The following is a 21,087-nucleotide window of genomic DNA, read 5'->3' on the forward strand; positions in this document are numbered from 1 at the left end:
AAAGGGGTCATTGTCCACCGACATCCTCATTACAGTGGACAATTTGAGATTGATGTGATGGATGGTGATCCTTTTAAAATCATTCTTCCATTTCATGAAATGAATTGGGCCATCCATTTCTTTTGTACACAAATTTACTGGAAATCTTAACTCCTTGACCCAAATATATGTCACGAATTGCACCGCCATCAGGACAAAAGGCTGAATTCTCATCAGGCTCCAGTTGATGTGCCTGTATCGGAAGGAGTTGCTATGCATGAATATACTGGCCGGAGAGATTGTCGAGAGATTCTTCTATCAACGCAGACGGTTAGAATGCTCATCCACTGCATCTATGAAAAAGAAAACACCAACATCAGTCTGAGTTTGGCTTCTGATTTGTCAGATTTGCTTTCTCAATATCTTTTAAATAAAGTAGATTGTACTCGTATTTTATCAACTGGTAAATAACCGTTCCTTCTGGGAACACGGCTCGTTGAGGAAAGCAGCTGACCTGTGCAACGATGGAATGCTTTGTGAGATTCGGGTATGTTTTGAAGAAAATAAATTGCATTTACCGTTTTAATGATTCATTTATTTATGTACGATGTTACTGATATGAAACGTCTTGTCCTTTACCATCAAGTGCCAAGATTCTTATTCTGATGAGTTCACCAACTCTCCTTTAAGCTGTGTACCACTGACCATGACCGAAGAATTCTGATGATATGACAACACCAACCTTACGAAGTGTTTTTGGTCCTGTGACTTGCCTAGTTTTATTTTACCTAATTGCCTTACTTTATTTTGATAGCCTTGCCACCCGTTGCTTTGCTGACGGGTTTAATCAAAAGGCAGCATGTTGCACTTCACAAAGATATTGCATGTCTATCTGTGAATCTCAATGAGGATGTAAAATGAAGTGAAACACAAAAAAAAGATCTGTTATAACGCATAGTACTTGTTGCCATCATGGTGGTTGTTTGTTGTTTGTAGTTCTTTGTTGTTTTTTTCTATTGTTTTGAATTGCATTTCAATATATTTTTTATATTGTTTTCTATTACTATGTACTGTATAATTTGGTGTACTCCTTGCGTGTCCTAAAAGGTTCCTGTTGTCGTAGAATAATAAATGGTACCGTTGGAACCGCTGCATTCAGCTTCCATTCCGCTTATGAAATCCCTGAAAGATGGGTTTTTTTTTAAATAGCCATCGATGTGATGAAACGGACACAAATTTTTGTTCCAAAGAAATGGATTATTAACTTTGCAACAGTCACATTTTTTTGTTTTGTTTTGTTATTATTCTACGACAGTAGGTACCGCTACATTAAAGCTTGAGGTCCTGCTGCTTCTTCACATGTCAGACGGATGGACGCATCTCCTTTTAGTCGTAGTAATAACACCCGTTCGCTCCAGGAGCAAAAAAGGTGTCAAAACCCACTCCCTCTGGCAGATGTCAGTGGTTTAACCACTTGCAATATTGTCCGTGAACGGGTGAAAATCGCAAGTCGTTTCCCATTCCCTATGGGTGAGGGAGTGATGGGGAGATCATTTTGTAGCCAGGAACTGACCCTGGTACCCCGAGCATGTATGCAAAATTTGGTGGAGATTGGTCCAGCCATTTTCATTTCCATAAATGATGAGACATACATGCATAGTTTTGTGGGGACTGCCATCGTGGCTAACGGGAGTAAGATAGAATGGATATTTTATGAATAAACGTGTAGCATAAGTTTTTGGTTTTTTTGTGTGTAATGATAGGTCATGTGTCAAAGATTGTTCTTGCAGAAACTTAGAGTCCCCCTGCCGTTATGTGTGTCTAATCTGGAACCATTCCCACTCCTTAATTCTCTAAACCGTTCCCCCTTTGAAATCTGTCTGTTTGTGCTTTTAACACTCTTGCCCTCAGCAGCATGGACCAGTGCAGGACGGCTGGAAGGGCACGTGAGGGGATGTGGCGAAAGTCTCCCCACCCACCGCGAGAAGTATCTGGAAGCCACGCCTGCTCGCAGACGTCTATCAAGGGCAGAGTGCAGCATGACTTGAGAGAGTGCTTCGAGAGGAGGCTTGGTCAGTAGTTTTGAGGCTTCGTGTGAGGAGAGTTAGAGCTACTTGCTCCGGACAGTTGCAGTGAGCAGTTCTCACGAAACACGCCAAGGCGAATATGAAGCGTCAGCACTGCAAGGGCGAAACCGGATTGGAGTGAGGTGTGAAGTGAGGACCAGCTGTGTCCCTTAAACAGCACCAGGGAGGACGCAGCACAGCCCAGTGGAAGCCGGGACCAAGACACACGGAACTCACCACTCCCGTCTCAACTACAACCACCACGAGCAAACATAGCTTGTGGACAGATTTCTTTCAGTCTCATCTTCCTCTGTCTCCTGTTTGTGAGTACTTGGGCCATTAAGTTATCGCATAAGCCGAAGGGAATTATTTGCAGGCACAGGGTTTCGTCTGTAAGTGATTTCCATTTGTTGTGGCATCGCTTCTTTGTCCTGCCTCCCCTATTTCTTTAATAAACCCTGTATTTTCACTATTGGAGTGTTGGTTCGGTGTGTGGTCTGGAATTAGGAACAGTAAATTGTGGCGCGAGTAACACTGTGATCGTTGTGTATTGGTGCAAAAAACCCTTGTTAGAAGGGCACAAACACGATGGTTCATCAATGGTCTCGCTTAGCCCACATCCTTTTGAACTGACAAATGTACTGTAGGCAGTCGGCTCGTTGGAGCTACTGTTATGTCGGAAACTGGAGGAATGATATTTTGTGCTTTCCCGGTGGATGACGTGTAGTTCCAAAGACTAGTTTTTGCTAGATTGGCAACCGCCTGGGTGGGAAACTTGACTGTGTTCACCCATCTCACTGTTACGTTCTTGTCAGGGGTGAGATTTGGACCCTGGACCAAATTCCGTTACCTTTACAATACATACAGACAGAAAATTGCCTTATTTTTGTATTGTTAGCAGTTAGTTACAGGTCAGCAGGACCTTTGAAGGTGTCCAGGCAATCTTCTACCCGTTTCTATGGCCAGGGTTCCAATCCTGGTCGGGTCGCCACTCCCACACAGGAAACTCAGGGCAGGAATCTGTAATTTGTTCATGGTCCGGTGATAGCTCACAAAGGACACAGTGGGATCTTTAACTTTCACCACCAAATACCAGCAGATGGGATGCCCAGTTAACGTCTATACGAGGGACGACGCCCACATTGATGAATCGGGATTCGAACCCAAGCGAGACAGGTTGGGATTCAAACAAAGGTTACACATGAGTGTGCATACCTCAAGGTCATCCTGCCAGCCCTCTTCTTTCTCTCAATAAAATAAAATCATGTTGATCATCTGGACCTGAGATCAAGTATTCTTTAACATCTAACGCCAGGTGTTTGATGCAACACCCTGCGGACGCATTGGTGATAGCTTATAGTCAGAGTAAAACTCTTTGGGTAGTGCGCTCGCCATTGAGGTGTCTTGTCTGTATTCCATCACCTACTGGTTACATCTTACCGAAAAGAAACAATCTCTCGTTCTCATGGAGTGCCATCAACAGCGATAAAACATCTCGGTGCATTCCCTCCTTCGAATGGAACCGTAAAGCAGCCTGTCTTCCCTCTAGGTTACAGACATCAAAGATCCTACAATACATATTTTCAAAACAATAGGCCATTGTGTGTACCTACCTTGGTTTGAAGGTTTTCCACGAGTTTGGAGGTGCTGGATATGGATATTGTAGCATCAACGGCTCAATTCGCGTCAAGCTCGTTGCAGCAGGACGTTAAAATCCCGTGATGTTCCGAACGGTTTTACCTTCTGTGGAGATGTTCCAAATTATGAAGGACGACGCACACGCGGTGGCGAGGAGACACAAGAACCTTAAAGCTTTTGCTCGAACCAACGGGTTTATTTCCTGTAACCAAATAACCAGGGGACGATTGACCCGACGACAGGAATGTGACGGTGGGTTTGGGAGGGAAGGAAGGGAATGCCATCAATAATTAATTATATGCAATGATGTAAAAACGAATCTAATGAAATCTAAGGTGACGCAAACCAGATTTAATCACAGACAGGAAAGGGACAAAAAAAATGTGGGTGGCTTATCTCTGGTGGTAGGGGGAGGAGGATGAGGAGGTGTGCAGGATGATGAACAGGCTCAGTGAAGGCATGCAAGCAGGACAACCTCCTCAGAGCTCTCCTCACAAATTGTTCTCTTCTCAGAACCAGGCTCTCTTGATCCTTCTCAAAACCTCGTTCTCTTCACACCAATAACACAGCAACAAAGTTTTATTTCTCTGAACTCTTCTCTCCTCCCTCACTTCACAATCCTCCCTCACACACCGAACCCACCTGATTCTTGGCTCCTCCCCTCTCGGAGCATTGAAAACTCCACCCCCCTCCCAGAGGCGATCCAGCCTCCACCCCTAATGAGGGGACGAAACTCTCATCCCCTCGCTCTTGAGGAGATCAAAGCTCTTCCCTTCTCTCTCTTGCCTGGCAGAGCCCCAAGCCACCCGATGAGTCCGTGCTAATGGAGAATTCCCTTTGTGTACAAAATATACGTACAATTTGCTTCACCATGATCCCTAATTAATTATTACTACACACCACCCCCTCGATGGTGCACATTCAAACAAAATCCTTACGCTGACATGTCCCTACTTATTACATTGACATTGGCTAACTACTCGTACATGGAACATGCTACTCCATACATTCCTACTTCTATCTGTTCTGTTGTGATTGATATCTAACCCCCCCCCCCACAAACGTAACAATATCAATACATGTGGTGGTGGGGGGGGGAGGGGCATTGCTGCGGTGTAGAAAATTAACGAATACGATGAGGTAATTGGCCTCCTATGCCAGAATTCCCTTCGTGGACTACATTTACGTACCTGGGAGTTGTATAAAAAATAAAGCTCACTTCAGGAACATCCACAGTGTGTTATCCTTTTAACCGTGCGTCCCATACAGTCATTCTGTGTCGGGGTGGCGACCGTCCAGGAATGTGCCCCCTCGCCAATGAAAAATTGTCTTTGCAGCCCTATATGTCCAAAAACGTGAAGGAAGGTCTCTTTTTTCTCTTTTCCTCTTCAGAGACATGACAGAAGTAAATAGACACCGTGATTTTTAAAGAATTTATTTATTGAACATTTGAAGTTTGTTTGATCCATTTTAATTCATACACTCTCTTTGGTATTTGAAGTATTTGGTGGACTTGCCATTTCCAGATTTCAATGCTTTTACTCTTTCAGGCATAAAACTAACGAGTTCTGAAATTTTCTCTTGTGTGATTTTCTGCCCAGGCTTCACACAAAAGGTTGAGCAATTCTGCTCGTGATGTTGGTTTCCTCGAATTTTTCCGCACAGCTCGATCCGATACGGCCCAGAGGTGTTCAATGGGATTCATGTCAGGAGACTGAGTTGGCCATGGAAGTCGCTTGATCCCATTTCTGTCCTGCCATTCTTTGGACTTTTTTGCAGTGTGGCATGGAGCTCCATCCTTCATGAACAGAGTGTAGTTTTTGACCATCTGTCCAGTGGAGAAGACGGGGAGACGTCCATCCTCAAGGATAGAATTGTACATTGTAGAGTTGATGTTGCCAACACACTCCACAAGCTCTGACCGACCAGTGCTCCAGATTGCTCCCCACACCATCACTGAAAAACCACCATGTTTGACAGTTGGCTGCAGCCAGTTCAAAGAGAACTCTTGACTGGGAAGTCTCCAGACCCATACGTGTCCACTGTCAGAATATTGAGCAAATTGGTACTCATCTGGAAAAAATGACAGTTGACAGTTTGCCAAAGCTCCAAGGGTCTGGTGGTCATCTCGCCAGCCAATTTCTATCTCCTTTGAATGTTGGCTGGTCTAACAAGAGGTTTTCTCCTCGCTGCTCTACCATAGTAGCCAAGTTGAAGGTACCGCACAGCAGTTCTTGAGCTAACTTGGACCTCCTCTGCAACATCTGCTGCCTTGAAACGTGGAGTTTTCTCAATGGACCACTTGACAGCTCAAAGACACTTTTCTGAGGGCCCAGATCGACCATTACGGGAAGTTGTGAATTCCTTGCCTTCGCTGGTGAATTGCACAATCACCCGATTGACCGTAGAAAGCGGAATGCCAAGGTTCTGAGCTCTCTGACGCTGGCTGACTCCATCTTCCAATTGGCCTTCGAGTTCGATTGGGTTTGAGGCATCGTTAATTGTCGTACAAGACCCAGGAACTCGTTTCTGCAAATACAGGTAAAATAGTTATATATTCGTACAAATCACAGAGTAAAACTTGCTTTATACAGATGAAATGAATAAATTTAAGATGTCTATTTACTTCTGTCATGTCTGTTATGTAGTTATTGGCTTCTCAATTAAAAACAACTTATTCTAATTCACGTGAAGTTAATGTCCAAGAAAAGATGAATTGATGGGTTGTGTATTATTTTGATGAGCGTGGAACGGAATGTCAGACTATGTTCTTGGAAAGCAAAACGGTGAAGATTCCTTAAACGAAATATTCGAATCGTCATCCTTTAACGTCCATCAGTCGCGTGGCCACCTGTATTTTACAACAATCTTCGTTCTTCATATTGGTAGTGTCAGTTTGTCCTGCAAGGGTTGTGCAGAGGTCGCCGCCTCTCGCGTGGCCCTTAAAGCTGGGTGTCCCTTCCCCGAGCAGTATAGTTGGTGGACATCGTCTTTCAGCTAAGAGTAGACGAGCGATCATGGTGGGACCCTAAACAAGTTACCAATTCCTGACCTGATGAACCCTGTCTGCATCAGCGATGTGGTCTCCTCACAACAATGATGATATTTACGGGTCGAGGCTCGTGGAGGAGCGAGAGCACAGAACCGATCAGGACGCAGTACAACAATAGAGTAGAGAGGGGGGGGGGGACAACAACAACAACAGGGCAAGGGGACAAAATAGAGGGAGACTTGGAGGAATAATGGATGGGTGGAAGTGTATGTAAGGTAATTATAGCATGGCTCAATGGACATTCGGGCCAGACGGCACAATTACTCACCGACAATTAGGATACACGAGGGTTTCATTGGGATATTGGAATAGCATATGGGTTAAAGGGGGTAGAAAAGATCATGGTTTTGAATGGGTGGGGTGATGTGAGAAGGTGGGGAACAGCAATATTCATGCGATACGAGGAAGAAGTAGAGGGATTATTATTTACTACTTATACAGCTTGTGGTTGCTGGGTGCATCATTGCTGGGAGCACGGCTGCACCACTGATGTGCAGTACCACTAACTCTAACAGCCCCTGTTACCAGTAAGTTGGTACTCATTGCCAACTTTGACAGGATGACAGATTAGATTGAGTCAACGTACCTGCTGTCATTTAACTACACCACAGGGGCTCGACCTCAAGACCCTAAATTCTTGTGCCAGCCACCTTGACCGTGAAGCCAGCACCAGGTGTAGTACAGGGATAGCCAAAATGAATCATGATATATGGTGGTGGTGGGTGTGGTAGTCTCACCTTTAAGCTGTCAAACTTGGGTTAGAATCTCGACACAGCTGTAAACTGTCATCCCGGTGTTTCACAGGCAAGGTAATTGAACAATGTGCGAGCAACAAAATAACCATGCCGTACTTGGACAAATCTGGGATGGGGGGAGGACATGGGGGTGGTCAATGTTGATGCAGAAGCAAAACTCTCAGGAAAGAAAAACTGGAATTTGGAAGGAGGTATCATCTGGAATCATCTGGACTGGATCACTGGAAAAACTGGAATCATCACCAAGCGTATGTAATCAAAACATCGCTAAGTAAGCTAGTGGAGGACTCCGGGAGGTCGTGTCCCTCGGATGGACGTCCCGTCTTGCTGGCATTAGTTGGTGGGATGTTAAGGATCCCACAGTGTCCTTTGTGAAGAGTCGGCGAGCTATCGTCGGCACCATGAACTAATTCCAAGTTATCCTGCCCTAACCTCGCGTTCCCCTGTGCAAAAGGATCGACCCCCAAGTGGGTCGTTCTGCCCCTTCGTTGGGCATTCGGATGAGGAGTAGTAGTTTGTTGTGGTCCATACTCCTCATGTGCCTGGTGTTGGCTTAATGGTTAGGGTGGTGGGCTTCGGATCCGATGATTCCGAGTTCATATCCCACTCGGCTGTTGAATTAATACCTGGTGGGGTTGACTCTGCGTGTCATCATTCCGAGGTCGGCAACTATGAGTGCCATCTTGCTGGTATCCTGTGTTGGAGTGACGACCCATGCAGGATTGTGTCCAATAGCCAAGGAGACTGTGCAGAATGTTGGTGCTGCCGAAGCAGAGTGTGGTCCCAATGGATGGATACTCTTGATAGATGGCCAGGCCGCTCACGGTACATGCAATGACGAACGTTTCCATGGTTAAGTATCAAGCATGGAGCGCAGTCGCCATCCGTCAAAGGTTGTTCAAATTTCCATTGAGCTTCCAATGGCACTCGAACCCACACCTGAGGACAAGACAATGCAACAAGCCTTTATACCCAGCAACTCCGCCAACAAGCCCAGATGATACCTGCGTATTTACATTCTGCCTTTGGTACAAATTTCATGAACACCCAATTTTAACGCTAACGATTATCGCTGGTACTCGCTTCGAGCAATTTTCACAGCGGGTCGAATGACTATTGTTTTCCGCACGAAGTTTACCCCAAAGATCCAGCCAATTTGACCAAACCCAAGACACGTACCTGTGTGATCCGTGCTTGGGCCGGTCGTGGGGATGCGTATCGGGTGTGCTTTCATGGGAATTCGGGGTCTCGTAAACATTGAGCTGATCGTCAGAACCTCCCGAAGCTAGAGATCGCGAAAGAGCATTACCATGGACGACCACCCAAAAAAAGAACGATGCCCAAAGGTCACACTGATTTTAACAAGGTCCTGCAGGACGTACAGCGAGCGCACGCGCTTCAGCTCTAATGCCTTCATCAGCATGAGGACACAAACGTCAATTATGAATGTAGTGGATGAACAAAGTAACCCTGAATTAAAGCCAAAGGACACCAGGAATGCGAGGATGCTGAAAACACACAAAGTAATGATCTACAGCGAGGGCTTCTCACTAATCTGCTTAATGATCGTTCTCGGACAAATTGTTCAGCATCGCGGCGACTTGCGCTCTGTTTGTTAATGATTCTGCTCGGCGAGTGGACGCGTGGGGTGACGGGAACTTCGGACCGAGGAGTGATGGGCAGGTCAGACCGAGGAGTGATGGGCAGGTCAGACCGAGGAGTGATGGGCAGGTCAGACCGAGGAGTGATGGGCAGGTCGGACCGAGGAGTGATGGGCAGGTCGGACTGAGGAGTGATGGGCAGGTCGGACCGAGGAGTGATGGGCAGGTCAGACTGAGGAATGATAGGCATTTCGGACAGAGGAGTGATGGGTAGGTCGGACCGAGGAGTGATGGGCATTTTGGACCGAGGAGTGATGGGCATTTCGGACCGTGGAGTGATGGGCAGGTCAGACTGAGGAGTGATGGGCATTTCGGACCGAGGAGTGATGGGCAGGTCAGACCGAGGAGTGATGGGCATTTCGGACCGTGGAGTGATGGGCAGGTCAGACTGAGGAGTGATGGGCATTTCGGACCGAGGAGTGATGGGCAGGTCAGACCGAGGAGTGATGGGCATTTTGGACCGGGGAGTGATGGGCATTTCGGACCGAGGAGTGATGGGCATTTTGGACCGAGGAGTGATGGGCAGGTCGGACCGAAGAGTGATGGGCAGGTCGGGCCGAGGAGTGATGGGCACATCGGACCGAGGAGTGATTGGCAGGTCGGATCGAGGAGTGATGGGCACTTCGGACCGAGGAGTGATAGGCACGTCGGACCGAGGAGTGATGGGCACATCGGACCGAGGAGTGATTGGCAGGTCGGATCGAGGAGTGATGGGCACTTCGGACCGAGGAGTGATAGGCACGTCGGACCGAGGAGTGATGGGCATGTCGGACCGAGGAGTGATTGGCAGGTTGGACCAAGGAGTGATGGGAACTTTGGACCGAGAAGTGTTGGGCAGGTGGGGCCGAGGAGTGATGGAACTTCGGACCGAGGAGTGATGGGCACATCGGACCGAGGAGTGATTGGCAGGTCGGACCGAGGCGTGATGGACACTTTGGACCGAGGAGTGATGGGCATGTCAGACCGAGGAGTGATGGGCAGGTCGGACCGAGGAGTGATGGGCAGGTCGGACCGAGGAGTGATGGGCAGGTCGGAAGAGCGAATTCTGAGTCCAATATGCCATCCTTAAGTATATTTGTCACGTGCGCGAGATGATGCGCTCATCACGATGAGATGTGCCGATGCGCCCCGACGTCCATGAGAGCTCCACATGCTCCCTGCGACCCATTCCAATAAATGACGAGTCTCAGTTATTTTATGAGGAGCAAGAGAGCCAGACTAAATGCAGCAGAAAAAAAAAGGAGGGTGGTAGGTAAAGGGGTTGTGTGGGATAAAGCGGTGGAAAGCATGGGGTGGAGTTGGGCAGGAGGTGTATAAGGTGTGGTGGGAGGTAGGGTAGTGGAGAGCGCCCGAACACCGACATTAAAGGCGGCGGTGGGGAACCACGAGGGAGGGGGAAACAAGTAAAGGAACATCAGAAGCCGAACGGGAACAGAGAGAGTTGGGAGGGATGAGACTTTTGAGATGGGCGGGGATGGAGCGGACGGGTTAAAAGGGCTGGAGAAGGAATGAGGAAGCAGAGAACCGGTGAACGAAGGGATGAGAAAGGGGCAGAGAGTTTCACAGCCTGGGCGGGGGCAGCGTTTTGGAGGATAATAAAAGCGCAGAACGAGAGAGATAATGGGCGGAGAGTGGGAAAGTGATTGATGGAGGAGCACAGAGACTCTGAAGGAGTAAAACAAGAGCAAGAGCTACGGAGGTTCTGACGCGGCGCGGATGCTTGACCGATCACTTGTCCGCAACGAACTGCGGTGCTGTGCGAAAAGGTGAGAGCGGTGCTTGCGAACGAGCCTCCATTCCGACCTCACATCACTCTCTCTGTCTCTGTCTCTGTCTCTGTCTCTGTCTCTGTCTCTGTCTCTGTCTCTGTCTCTCTCTCTCTCTCTCTCTCTCTCTCTCTCTCTCTCTCTCTCTCTCTCTCTCTCTCTCTCTCTCTCTCTCTCTCTCTCTCTCTCTCTCTCTCTCTCTCTCTCTCTCTCTCTCTCTCTCTCACTCTGTGTCAGCACACGGGACCTCGCCGTGTCCTTCCGAACAGATAAATCTCGGGCAACGTAAATGCGCACTGGGCGCACTGCGCTCGCCCCAGAACTACGGCTCGGAAATACGTTCCCACTGCGTAACAAGCGGACCGGTTTCGACGCAGCGCAAAAGTTTCCCATCAGTGAGGAATTTCCGAATCGTATTTTTAACAATCATTTATCGACTCTCATCCCGAGTCCCAAAATTGACTCGCTCTCCCATCGCGCTCTGCGCTCGCTCCCTACCCTTTCCTGCCTGGATCCTCAGCACGTGTACAAACACTTCACGAGGGATCTCCTGAAGATCCACGGACCAGTTTGGTGGTTTCAAGGACTCGCGTCCCGATTTGAACCCGGCTGGTCTTGGTCGATGTCCTCCCCCTCCTCCCGCTACTTTCCCCCTCTCCTCCAGCAGTAATCCTTCCGCTCGGGATTTTCTCCAAACATGGCTCTGCTTCCACTCCACGCACCAACACCCCCACCCCCTCGGAATCCCCACCTTTCCAACGATCTGGTGTTCCAAATTCGAGTCTGATGTCATCAGGAGAGACTTGCAAAGAATTGTTTGCAAACCGAGAACGACATTTCAAGCGAAACCCCCTTTGAAATGATCTTCTTTCAGATGAGCATCACAACTCATCTCCATGGAGATTATCAAACAACATGAATTATGACTACTATGTAGAAAACTAAAGACAATAGTTTGATTACTCGAGGCTGGAAAGATGTACAATTTGTAGATGATGACGTTGCCTCATTTTGGGTGTCCTTGCTGTCGCCATAATAAATAATTCCTTGTTTCGCTTGAAGTAACATCAATGAGTTTGAAGACATATTTCATCAACAATATGTAAATTACAAGATATCATCGCATCTTGACATGAAGCACAAGGACAATGGGAAATGAGAGACGAATCAAGGCGGTTTGTGAGTTTTGAAGCTGCGATGGAACAAATCACGAGGATTGGGGGGGACACCGAGCAGGGCAACTCTCCGAGACAATCACTGATGGTGTTGATTATAATTATTACGGTTACAGTCGTAACTAGTGAGATTCTAATTCCAAGGTGAATGAAAAACTTTTTAGTGTCCTGTCAATGAATTCCCTTGTTGGTTCAAGTTGTACACAAAGTGAGAAGTTCCCTTTGTGGGATCCGTGCGAGCGAAGCTAATGGTTGAGGTCGAGGCGAGGGGAATCCGAAACGTTTCTCGACATCTCCGTTGGATGCACGTCCAGATAACACTGTCCTGTCTTTACAGGATGTCTATCCACTTGTCTCAACGACACATGACATGATGTCCTTGCAGGTTGTCTCCCAACCTGCCTCAACGACACAATGATGTCCCTGCAGTTTATCTCTTAACTTGCCTCAACTACACAATGGCGTCCTTGCAGGTTGTCTCTCTATATGCCTCAACTACACAATGGCGTCCTTGCAGGTTGTCTCTTTACCTTCCTCAACTGCACATGATGTCCTTGAAAGCTGTCCCTCTACCTGCCTCAACTGCACATGATTTCGTTGAAAGCTGTCCCTCTACCTGCCTCAACTACGCAATGCTGTCCTCACAGGTTGTCTCCCTACCTGCCTCAACTACACGATGCCGTCCTTGCAGATTGTCTCCCTATATGCCTCAATGACACAATGGTGTCCTTGCAGTTTGTCTCCCTACCTGCCTCAATTACACAATGGTGTCCTTGCAAGTTGTCTCCCTACCTGCCTCAAGTACACAATGCTGTCCTCACAGGCTGTCTCTTTACCTGCCTCAACTACACATGATATCCTTGAAAGCTGTCCATCTACCTGCCTCAACTACACAATGGCGTCCTTACAGGTTGTCTCTTTAACTGTCTCAACTACACAGCATTGTTCTAGCAGGCTACCTCCCTACCTGTCATATGTACTTTTTCTATCCTTTATAACTGCTGCCTCCCCTACTCGTCCTTCTACACTACACCCATCCAATTCCATCACTGAACTCTTCCTTTCTCTATACAAATGAAAAGCAAAGCCTGAATTTTATCTTCTAAATGTCTGTTGCCTTTCTAAAGAGGCTTTACGACTGAAACTGGTGTCCAAGACTGGTTGCTGATTTAAGATTTTGTAATCCTTTGTGTTAAGCTGCATTTTGATTGGAGATTTCGACGTCATCATTTCACAATGCTCTAATCATGGAATGCAGACGAGCCTGTGAACGTCTCTTTCTGGTTTCACCATTCATTTTGGTTGAGACTTCTCCCATTGAATTGTCCTTTTATATCAATGGTTCATCGACGATGATGTGTGTGTGTGTGTATATATATATATTTCCATCACTGAATTTTGATTTTTTTTTTTGATATATATATTTTTATATATATATATATATATATATATATATATATATATATATATATATATATATATATATTTTATATATATATATATATATATATAGCAATTATATATATAATTTTTGATATATATATATATATATATATATATATATATATATATATATATATATATATATATATATATATATATATATATATATATATATATATATACATACATCTATATATAAGATCGTGAATCATTTTTATTCAGTGATGGAAATTAATTTGCCAATGCCTTTTCATAGGTGTCTTTTTGGCGCCCAAGTTACTCTGCAGACATTTAAAGTCATCCACCAAATGAGGATTGCAGACCAAATGCAGAGCACACCAAGCAGGACAGGGCGAAAACCTCTTCCCTCAAGGTCAGAACTGATTTGGCTGTTTTATTTTAATGAAAAATCCAATCGTGACATGATAATTATATTTAAATGAGCTTGGATTGTGAAAACAAAGAATCAAAATACTTTATACTGATTGAGTCAGATTTGAACTTACAACCTTTGCACTAAACGATGACACCACCTTGTAAAAGCTGACTTGAATTATCAACACCTCATTCACACTGAATGCAATTAACACTATAATACATGGTCTTTGTCTTTGTCTATTCCATACATTGTAAATAAATAAATAATAATTATATATACATATATGTATATACACACACACAGTATGTCATCATCATAAACCATCATAAACCATACTCTATGCAACTTGTTGGTGCTGTTTTTTTTTTTTCAAGCAGTTATTACTGGGCTACAATCTTGGTCGGGTCGCCACTCAGGCTCAATAAGTCAGGACAGGAATTTGTAATTTGTACAGGACTCAAGGCCATCCTGAAAGATATGTGTGTACATATATATATATATATATATATATATATATATATATATATATATATATATATATATATATATATATATATATATATATGTTTTTTAATATGGATACAAACAAACACGACATAATATTGACTGAAGCTTTTCGTGCTGCACTCTTCAGGGTAAAAATCGCAGCACATGAAGGAGGAAATGAAGGCGTGTATCATTTACATTTACGTATGTTGGAATATTGAGCCGAGGTCAGAGCTCGTTTCATTTACGTATGTTGGAAGCAACCTTCATCCTTTCCACCGATCCAATACTATGTCATCAAAAGGAATTTGCATGATCTCTGTGTCTCTTTCAGCATGGAAAGATCAAGGGAAGTACGGTAACAAATGGTGAATGGACCTTCGGGAAAACCCATCCCCCCTCTCTCCAGGATGTGGTTACAAACGTCAATCATCGACGAACTCTGCTTCAGCCAATGGAAGCTCGAGGTGAAGATGATGATCTGACCAATGAGCGTTCGGATTAACCGTGACGTCATTACGGTTGAACCATTCAGCGTCTACCTTATTGAGACCTTATAAAGCACACGCCTTTGTTTCCTTCTTTACTTGCTGCGATTTTTACCCGGAAGAGTGCAGCAAGAAAAGCTTCAGTCACTATTATGTCGTGTTTGTTTGTATCCATATTAAAGTTCTTTAGTACCAAACATGTTTATATATATATATATATATATATATATATATATATATATATATATATATATATATATATATATATATATATATATATATATATATATATATATATATATATATATATATATATATATATATATATATATGTACTGACTGATATTAAAGGTGGGGACCTTCCGGGTGTCACAGAAAGATGAATTTTTTCATGCCGATTGACATCGAAGTGAGTACACCAAAAAAAAATCACAGAATCATCATACAGCTTTCAAATATGAAAATATAATTAAATGGAAAAAAATAAATGAAAATAAATAAATGAAAAATCAAATGCAAGTGAGTGACCCGAGAGAAAGGGGAAGCACGGTAATTTTGTGTGTCGACGAACATCGAAGTCGATATTCCAGGAACAATCACAAAACTGTCAGAAAGCATCCAGAATTGAAAATATCAATAAATTAAAAAAATAAACAAAAAAATCCAATGCAGGTGAGCGACCTGAGACAATGGGGAAGCACGGTTCGGCACGGTTTGGATATTTAAGCACACCCTGCTCATATAACATATACATATATATATATATATATATATATATATATATATATATATATATATATATATATATATATATATATATATATATATATATATATATATATATATATATATATATGTATATATAACAACTTTTTCATATTTCTAAAAATCTTCAATTTTCATCTGATTGACTTCAAATTTGAAGTGGATTTGCATATCAGGTCATTGAATTCAACAACCTATTAATTTTTGAGATCAAAATTTGCCAAACGGTCAATATAGGCCAAAAGGTCAACAAGGGCCAAATTTCTAAAATCCTCCATTTTTATCCGATTGACTTGAAATTTGAGGAAGATTTGCATATCAGGTCAATAAATTCAACAAACAAGTAATTTTTGAGGTCAACATCAGACAAAAGGTCAACATAGGCCCAAGGTCAACAACTAATGTGGTATCTCTAAAATCCTCAGTTTTCATTCGATTGACTTGAAATGTGAAGAGCAGTTGCATATTCGGCCATTGAATTCAACCTCCAATTATTTTTGAGGTCAAATTTGTTTTATGGATTTTGCAAGTATCGTGCTCTGCACGACGTCTTCTTGTTATTCTGTCTGTGTGCTTGTTTGTCTGTCTGTTTATCGCCTACAGGTCACAATTCGAAACCAATTGTCATGAAACTTTATCCAGTTGTCGAGGTCGTCTCTACTGAGAAGCCTATTGATTTTGAGGTCAAAGGTCATCTTGAGGTCAAATTTCTAAAATCGTCATTTTTCATCCGATTGACTTGAAAATTAACCAGCAATTGCATAGTACTTTACTGAAATGTGATCCAACTATTTCTGAGATCAAAAGGTCAAAGGTCAACTCAAGGTCAATCTTATAAAATCATCAATTTTCATCTCATTAATCTGAAAATTAAGCAGCAATTTCAGAGTGCATCACTGACTTTCGAATCCAACTATTTTTGAGGTCAAAAGGTCAACTCAAGGTCAAACGTCAAAAATCATCAATTTCAAACTGAAAAAGAATCAATTTTCATCCGATTGAGCTGAACTTTGATTAAGATTGTCAAATTTAATCTTAATAAAATGGACAATTTGATGTATCCATGGCAACCTTTAGAGAGGAGGATGGATTTTGCAAGTGTATTGCTCTGCACGACGTCTCTTTCTTGTTTGTTACTTACGAAATCTAAAGATTTCGTAAGTATATTGATGACTACCGTCATCTGTTTGTGTGTTTGTGTGTTTGTGTGTGTGTGTTTGTGTGTGTGTGTGTGTGTGTGTGTGTGTGTGTGTGTGTGTGTGTGTGTGTGTGTGTGTGTGTGTGTGTGTGTGTGTGTGTGTGTGTGTGTGTGTGTTTGTGTGTGTGTGTTTGTTTGTGTGTGTGTTTGTTTGTAGGCACGATAACTCGAGAACGGAAGAAGCTACCAATGTCAAATTACACCACGTGATTCAGGAGGGTGATGGCTCGTGCTGATTAGATTTTGGTCAAAATCGGTCAAAGGTCAAGGTCACAGTGAGGTCAAATATTCGATTTTTGATGGTTTGGTACAGATAACTCGAGAACGGAAGAAGCTACCAATGTCAAATTACACCAAGTGATTCAGGAGGGTGATGGCTTGCGCTGATTAGATTTTGGTCAAAATTGGTGAAAGGTCAAGGTCACAGTGAGGTCAAACATCCAAAAAATGATAACTCGAGAATGGAAGAAGCTACCAATGTCAAATTACACCCCGTGATTCAGGGGGGTGGTGGCTAGCGCTGTTTAGATTTTGGTCAAAATCGGTCAAAGGTCAAGGTCACACTGAGGTCAAACATCCAAAACATTCTATTTTTGATGGTTTGGTACAGAATCATCGTAGAAACTTCTGGTTTGCGTCACTACCTTCTCGAGAGACAGCTTTTATTAGACAAGGTCAGAGGTCAAGTTGACAATTTCGTAAGTACCAGTCTATGACTGCTTGTTTGTTTGTTTGTAGGCACGATAACTCAAGAACGGAAGAAGCTACCAATGTCAAATTACACCACGTGATTCAGGAGGGTGGTGGCTAGCGCTGATTAGATTTTGGTCAAAATCGGTCAAAGGTCAAGTTCACAGTGAGGTCAAACATAATTCCGTAAATTCATGTGGAGAAATGGAGTATTTTTGCTTCGGTCGACGTTACGAGTTCGTTTTAACTTCAATTTTAATTTTGTCTTCGGTTTTTGCGATCGCTTAGGACGTTTAACACTTGGTTGTCGAAATTCTGGTAAAAATCGGATGTTTTGGAGACGTTTTAAGATCTATAAAAAATGTTTCACTCGCCTTGTCACGCCTCGTCACCTGGTGCAGCGCGCTCGAGCAGAAGTGTCGTTGAGTCACGTAAAAGTTTTCCGTGTGTGCGCTGATGGTGTTTTCGATAAAGATGGTGTTTAAAAGTCATTTTTTATCCCAATAAAGGTTATCCTCGCATGCCTGACTCACTAAGCCGTCGGATTATGTAAAGATTGTTGGTGGATGGCCGAATATTACGGTTTTGTGACTTTGATAAAATAATATTAAATAATTGCGTGGAGAAATGGAGATTTTTGCTTCGGTCGACGTTACAATTTTTGATGGTTTGGTACAGAATCATCGTAGAAACTTCTGGTTTGCGTTGCTACATTCTCCAGAGACAGCTTTTATTAGACAAGGTCAGAGGTCAAGTTGACGATTTCGTAAGTACCAGTCTATAACTGCTTGTTATCTTGCCAAAACGAAGTTTTTGCAAGATATGTTAGTCATACGGATGATCCGCTGTGGCGACCCCTAACGGGAGCAGCCGAAGGAAGAAGAAGATGTTAGTCAGCTTGTATGTTTTTTTTTTTGTTTTGTTTTTTTGTTTGTCTGTAATCACGTATAAAAAATTCTGCAGAGCACAGTTATCATTGGAAAATTTTGTAATTTCGCATATCAGAGGCCTATAGAGGTCCCTTTCAGCGCGTACAATTTCGAAGGTCAAGGTCAAAGGTCAAGGTCACTTTGTCGCAAATCAGGGGAGTCGATGAAACCCTTATTTTTTGAGTAATTTTGATCGGATCGTCTTCAAACATCATGGGAATATAGTTCATGGTCTGGCGCTCAGCTGATTAATTTTTGGTGACGATTGGCCTTGACCTTCATGGTTAGCACCGCAGGTCAAACATATTGACCCCAAGGTCAAATTTTCAAGTTTTAGGAACCATATCGTGTAGTACCTCAATTTGAACACCTCGATGAGTGCTTTCTAGATATGTCAAGCTTGAGACATTATGACGTCATTTGGTGACGTTATGAGGCAAAAGCATATTTTTCATGGTTACTCTGTAGAACGATTCTCATCGGAATCTCTCGTAGGCAGATATTCCTCAAGGAGTCGCTCCTGGTGGATAGCAGCTCTGTTCACCTCAGTGTGACCTTAAAGAAGTCACACGTGGTCACCTTTTGGCAAGATACGGGTCACCCTGCGGGTGACATTGGTTTATTTGTTTGTTTGTTTGTCTGTGATCATGATATCTCAAAAAATCATCGTTTGATTCGGCCGAAACTTGATGAACAGGTTGGATGTGTGACAAGGAAGAATTGATTCATTTTTGGTGAAGATACAAATCTGGATCCAGTTCCGAGAATTTTTTAAGTGATTTGCCACTATTGAGCATTCGGGCTAAAATCTATATCTTGCATGATATTTCAAACATTTTTGGATAAGTTATGACTAAACTAGGTGGATGGATTGGTTAGGTGACAATAAGGCCATCAGTGGGATACAAAACGTAAACTGTTCAGCCTGGTGGAGGTATGCGCTCTACTGAGTGCCGTTATAGCTTTGTACTATGTATGTATGTACGTGTATATGTGTGTATGCATGTGCCAACGAACTGCCTTCGCTCCGTTGGTTGGACTGCTCGCCCGACTCTGCCCACAATCAAAATCATGCACTGCCATTTTGTGATGCAGCATAGACGGCAGGCTTCAGGCTTTAGGCTTGGGTGTCAGTCCATGGCTTAGTGCAATTGGAATGATCCCAGGTATATAAATAACCAGGATGTATTATATATGCACATAAGTAGTACGTATGTTTTTGCTTCGTGTTTGTACATCGGGGTATGTTTATTCAAGAGAAAGGTCTGGCTAAAATCGAAATTCTGCACAAAATCCATCATTTATTTCGCTGGTGTGAAAAGCATAATTAAAGGGTGTCAAAATGACAGGTTGGAGTTATGGTGTGTCAGTGTGTTGATGTGTTGAGTGTGGTGTGCATGGTGGGTGTTGTGTTGTGGTGTGTGGTGTGGTGTGTGGTGTGGTGTGCTGAGTGTGGTGTTTGTGGTGTCTTGTGTGTTTCCATGCATTGTGCGGATGGTTCATTGTGGGTCTACGGCATAATATAGTGGTGTGTTCGGTTGAAGAGACGGCCACTCTCCTCTCAGTTGTCGAGCCAGGGTTTGAATCCCGACCCAGTTATGAACTGTCACCTTGGTCACTCGGTGGTTCACAGGCAGGTGATCTATCAATGTGTGCCATCCATTGGTTGAACATCCCATGGTTGAACATCCCATGGTTGAACATCCCATGGTTGAACATCCCATGGTTGAACATCCCATGATTGAACATCCCATGGTTGAACATCCCATGATTTTGTGATATTTTGGAAATCAAAATGCACAATCAAATGCACAATCGATCCCATGGATTTTTTGTACATAATTTCGAGTTTTTGCCCGTGTTCAAAGCAGAATAGTGAAAAAAAAATAGTTGAGCGTTGCCCGTAATAAGCATTATACATGTGTTTTAGCTCTTGTACAGTATAATCCAGCTTGCAATCGTCAATTGTCTATCCACTGTCAAAATAAAGGGATGAGCTATTGACTGTTTTTTTTTTGTTGCTATTGTTGTTTTGAAGATCGCATCAAAACTGTGTATTTTGTTGACAATTGCTCCCTTCACCACTAATCATCCCCAGGGAAAGTTCAATTTGTTGGATTGTATTATATATTGCGATACTTCATCTGACATCATTCATATAAGTTGTGCGTATTGAAACCCTTTGTGGTGTGTTGAGTTTTGTGCTCGAGATTTTGTGTGTAGTTATGCGATATTTACTGGCACGAATAATTATCAGAGATTTTTCGGCCAAAACATATTTGGTGATGTAACTGTTTATTTTTCAAGTGTTGCTTTATTGGTGGAGGGTGATGAGAATATTTGTGTCGAACTGAGATGAAAAACTTTTAATTATGTACCCAAATTCTGGGACTGGTTCTTGGGGTTTGTTGGGGGAATGGTTGATCCACATTGCCCAAATGGAATACCACTGTGTGTAGTTACAAGATATCAGGTATGTATGGGGTGACTTGGCGTATTTGCAGGTAATCTGGAGATAAAGGCAATTTGTGAGATGTACAATTTGACAGTCAATGTTTACTTCAAAAAAAGTACAGCATTTCGCTGAAAAATCTATTGTCATAACAGGACTCCATGA

The 21,087-nt window shown here is 43.4% G+C and overlaps 1 protein-coding gene across 31 annotated transcripts in view; it reads left to right on the plus strand.

Moving 5' to 3' along the window:
- Positions 1-10,657: 10,657 nt before the first annotated feature.
- Positions 10,658-21,087, plus strand: part of LOC147032534 (uncharacterized) — a 166,928-nt gene continuing 156,498 nt past the window's right edge. For 21 of the 31 annotated variants that reach the window (XR_015055218.1, XR_015055215.1, XR_015055207.1 and 18 more), the window contains exons 1-2: positions 10,659-10,917; positions 13,792-13,908. Coding sequence is in view for 10 of the 31 variants with exons in the window: in XM_085870254.1 (XP_085726380.1) it covers positions 10,868-10,917; positions 13,792-13,908 (167 nt within the window). In the remaining 21 variants the exon portion in view is untranslated. Of the gene's footprint in view, positions 10,918-13,791; positions 13,909-21,087 lie in introns of all 31 variants that reach the window. The other 10 variants (XR_015055205.1, XR_015055199.1, XR_015055201.1 and 7 more) reach the window with 2 other exon arrangements.

Source organism: Eptatretus burgeri, chromosome 2 (assembly GCF_056783735.1).
Source record: "Eptatretus burgeri isolate ZD-2024b chromosome 2, Ebu_testis_v1, whole genome shotgun sequence".
Taxonomy (NCBI): domain Eukaryota; kingdom Metazoa; phylum Chordata; class Myxini; order Myxiniformes; family Myxinidae; genus Eptatretus; species Eptatretus burgeri.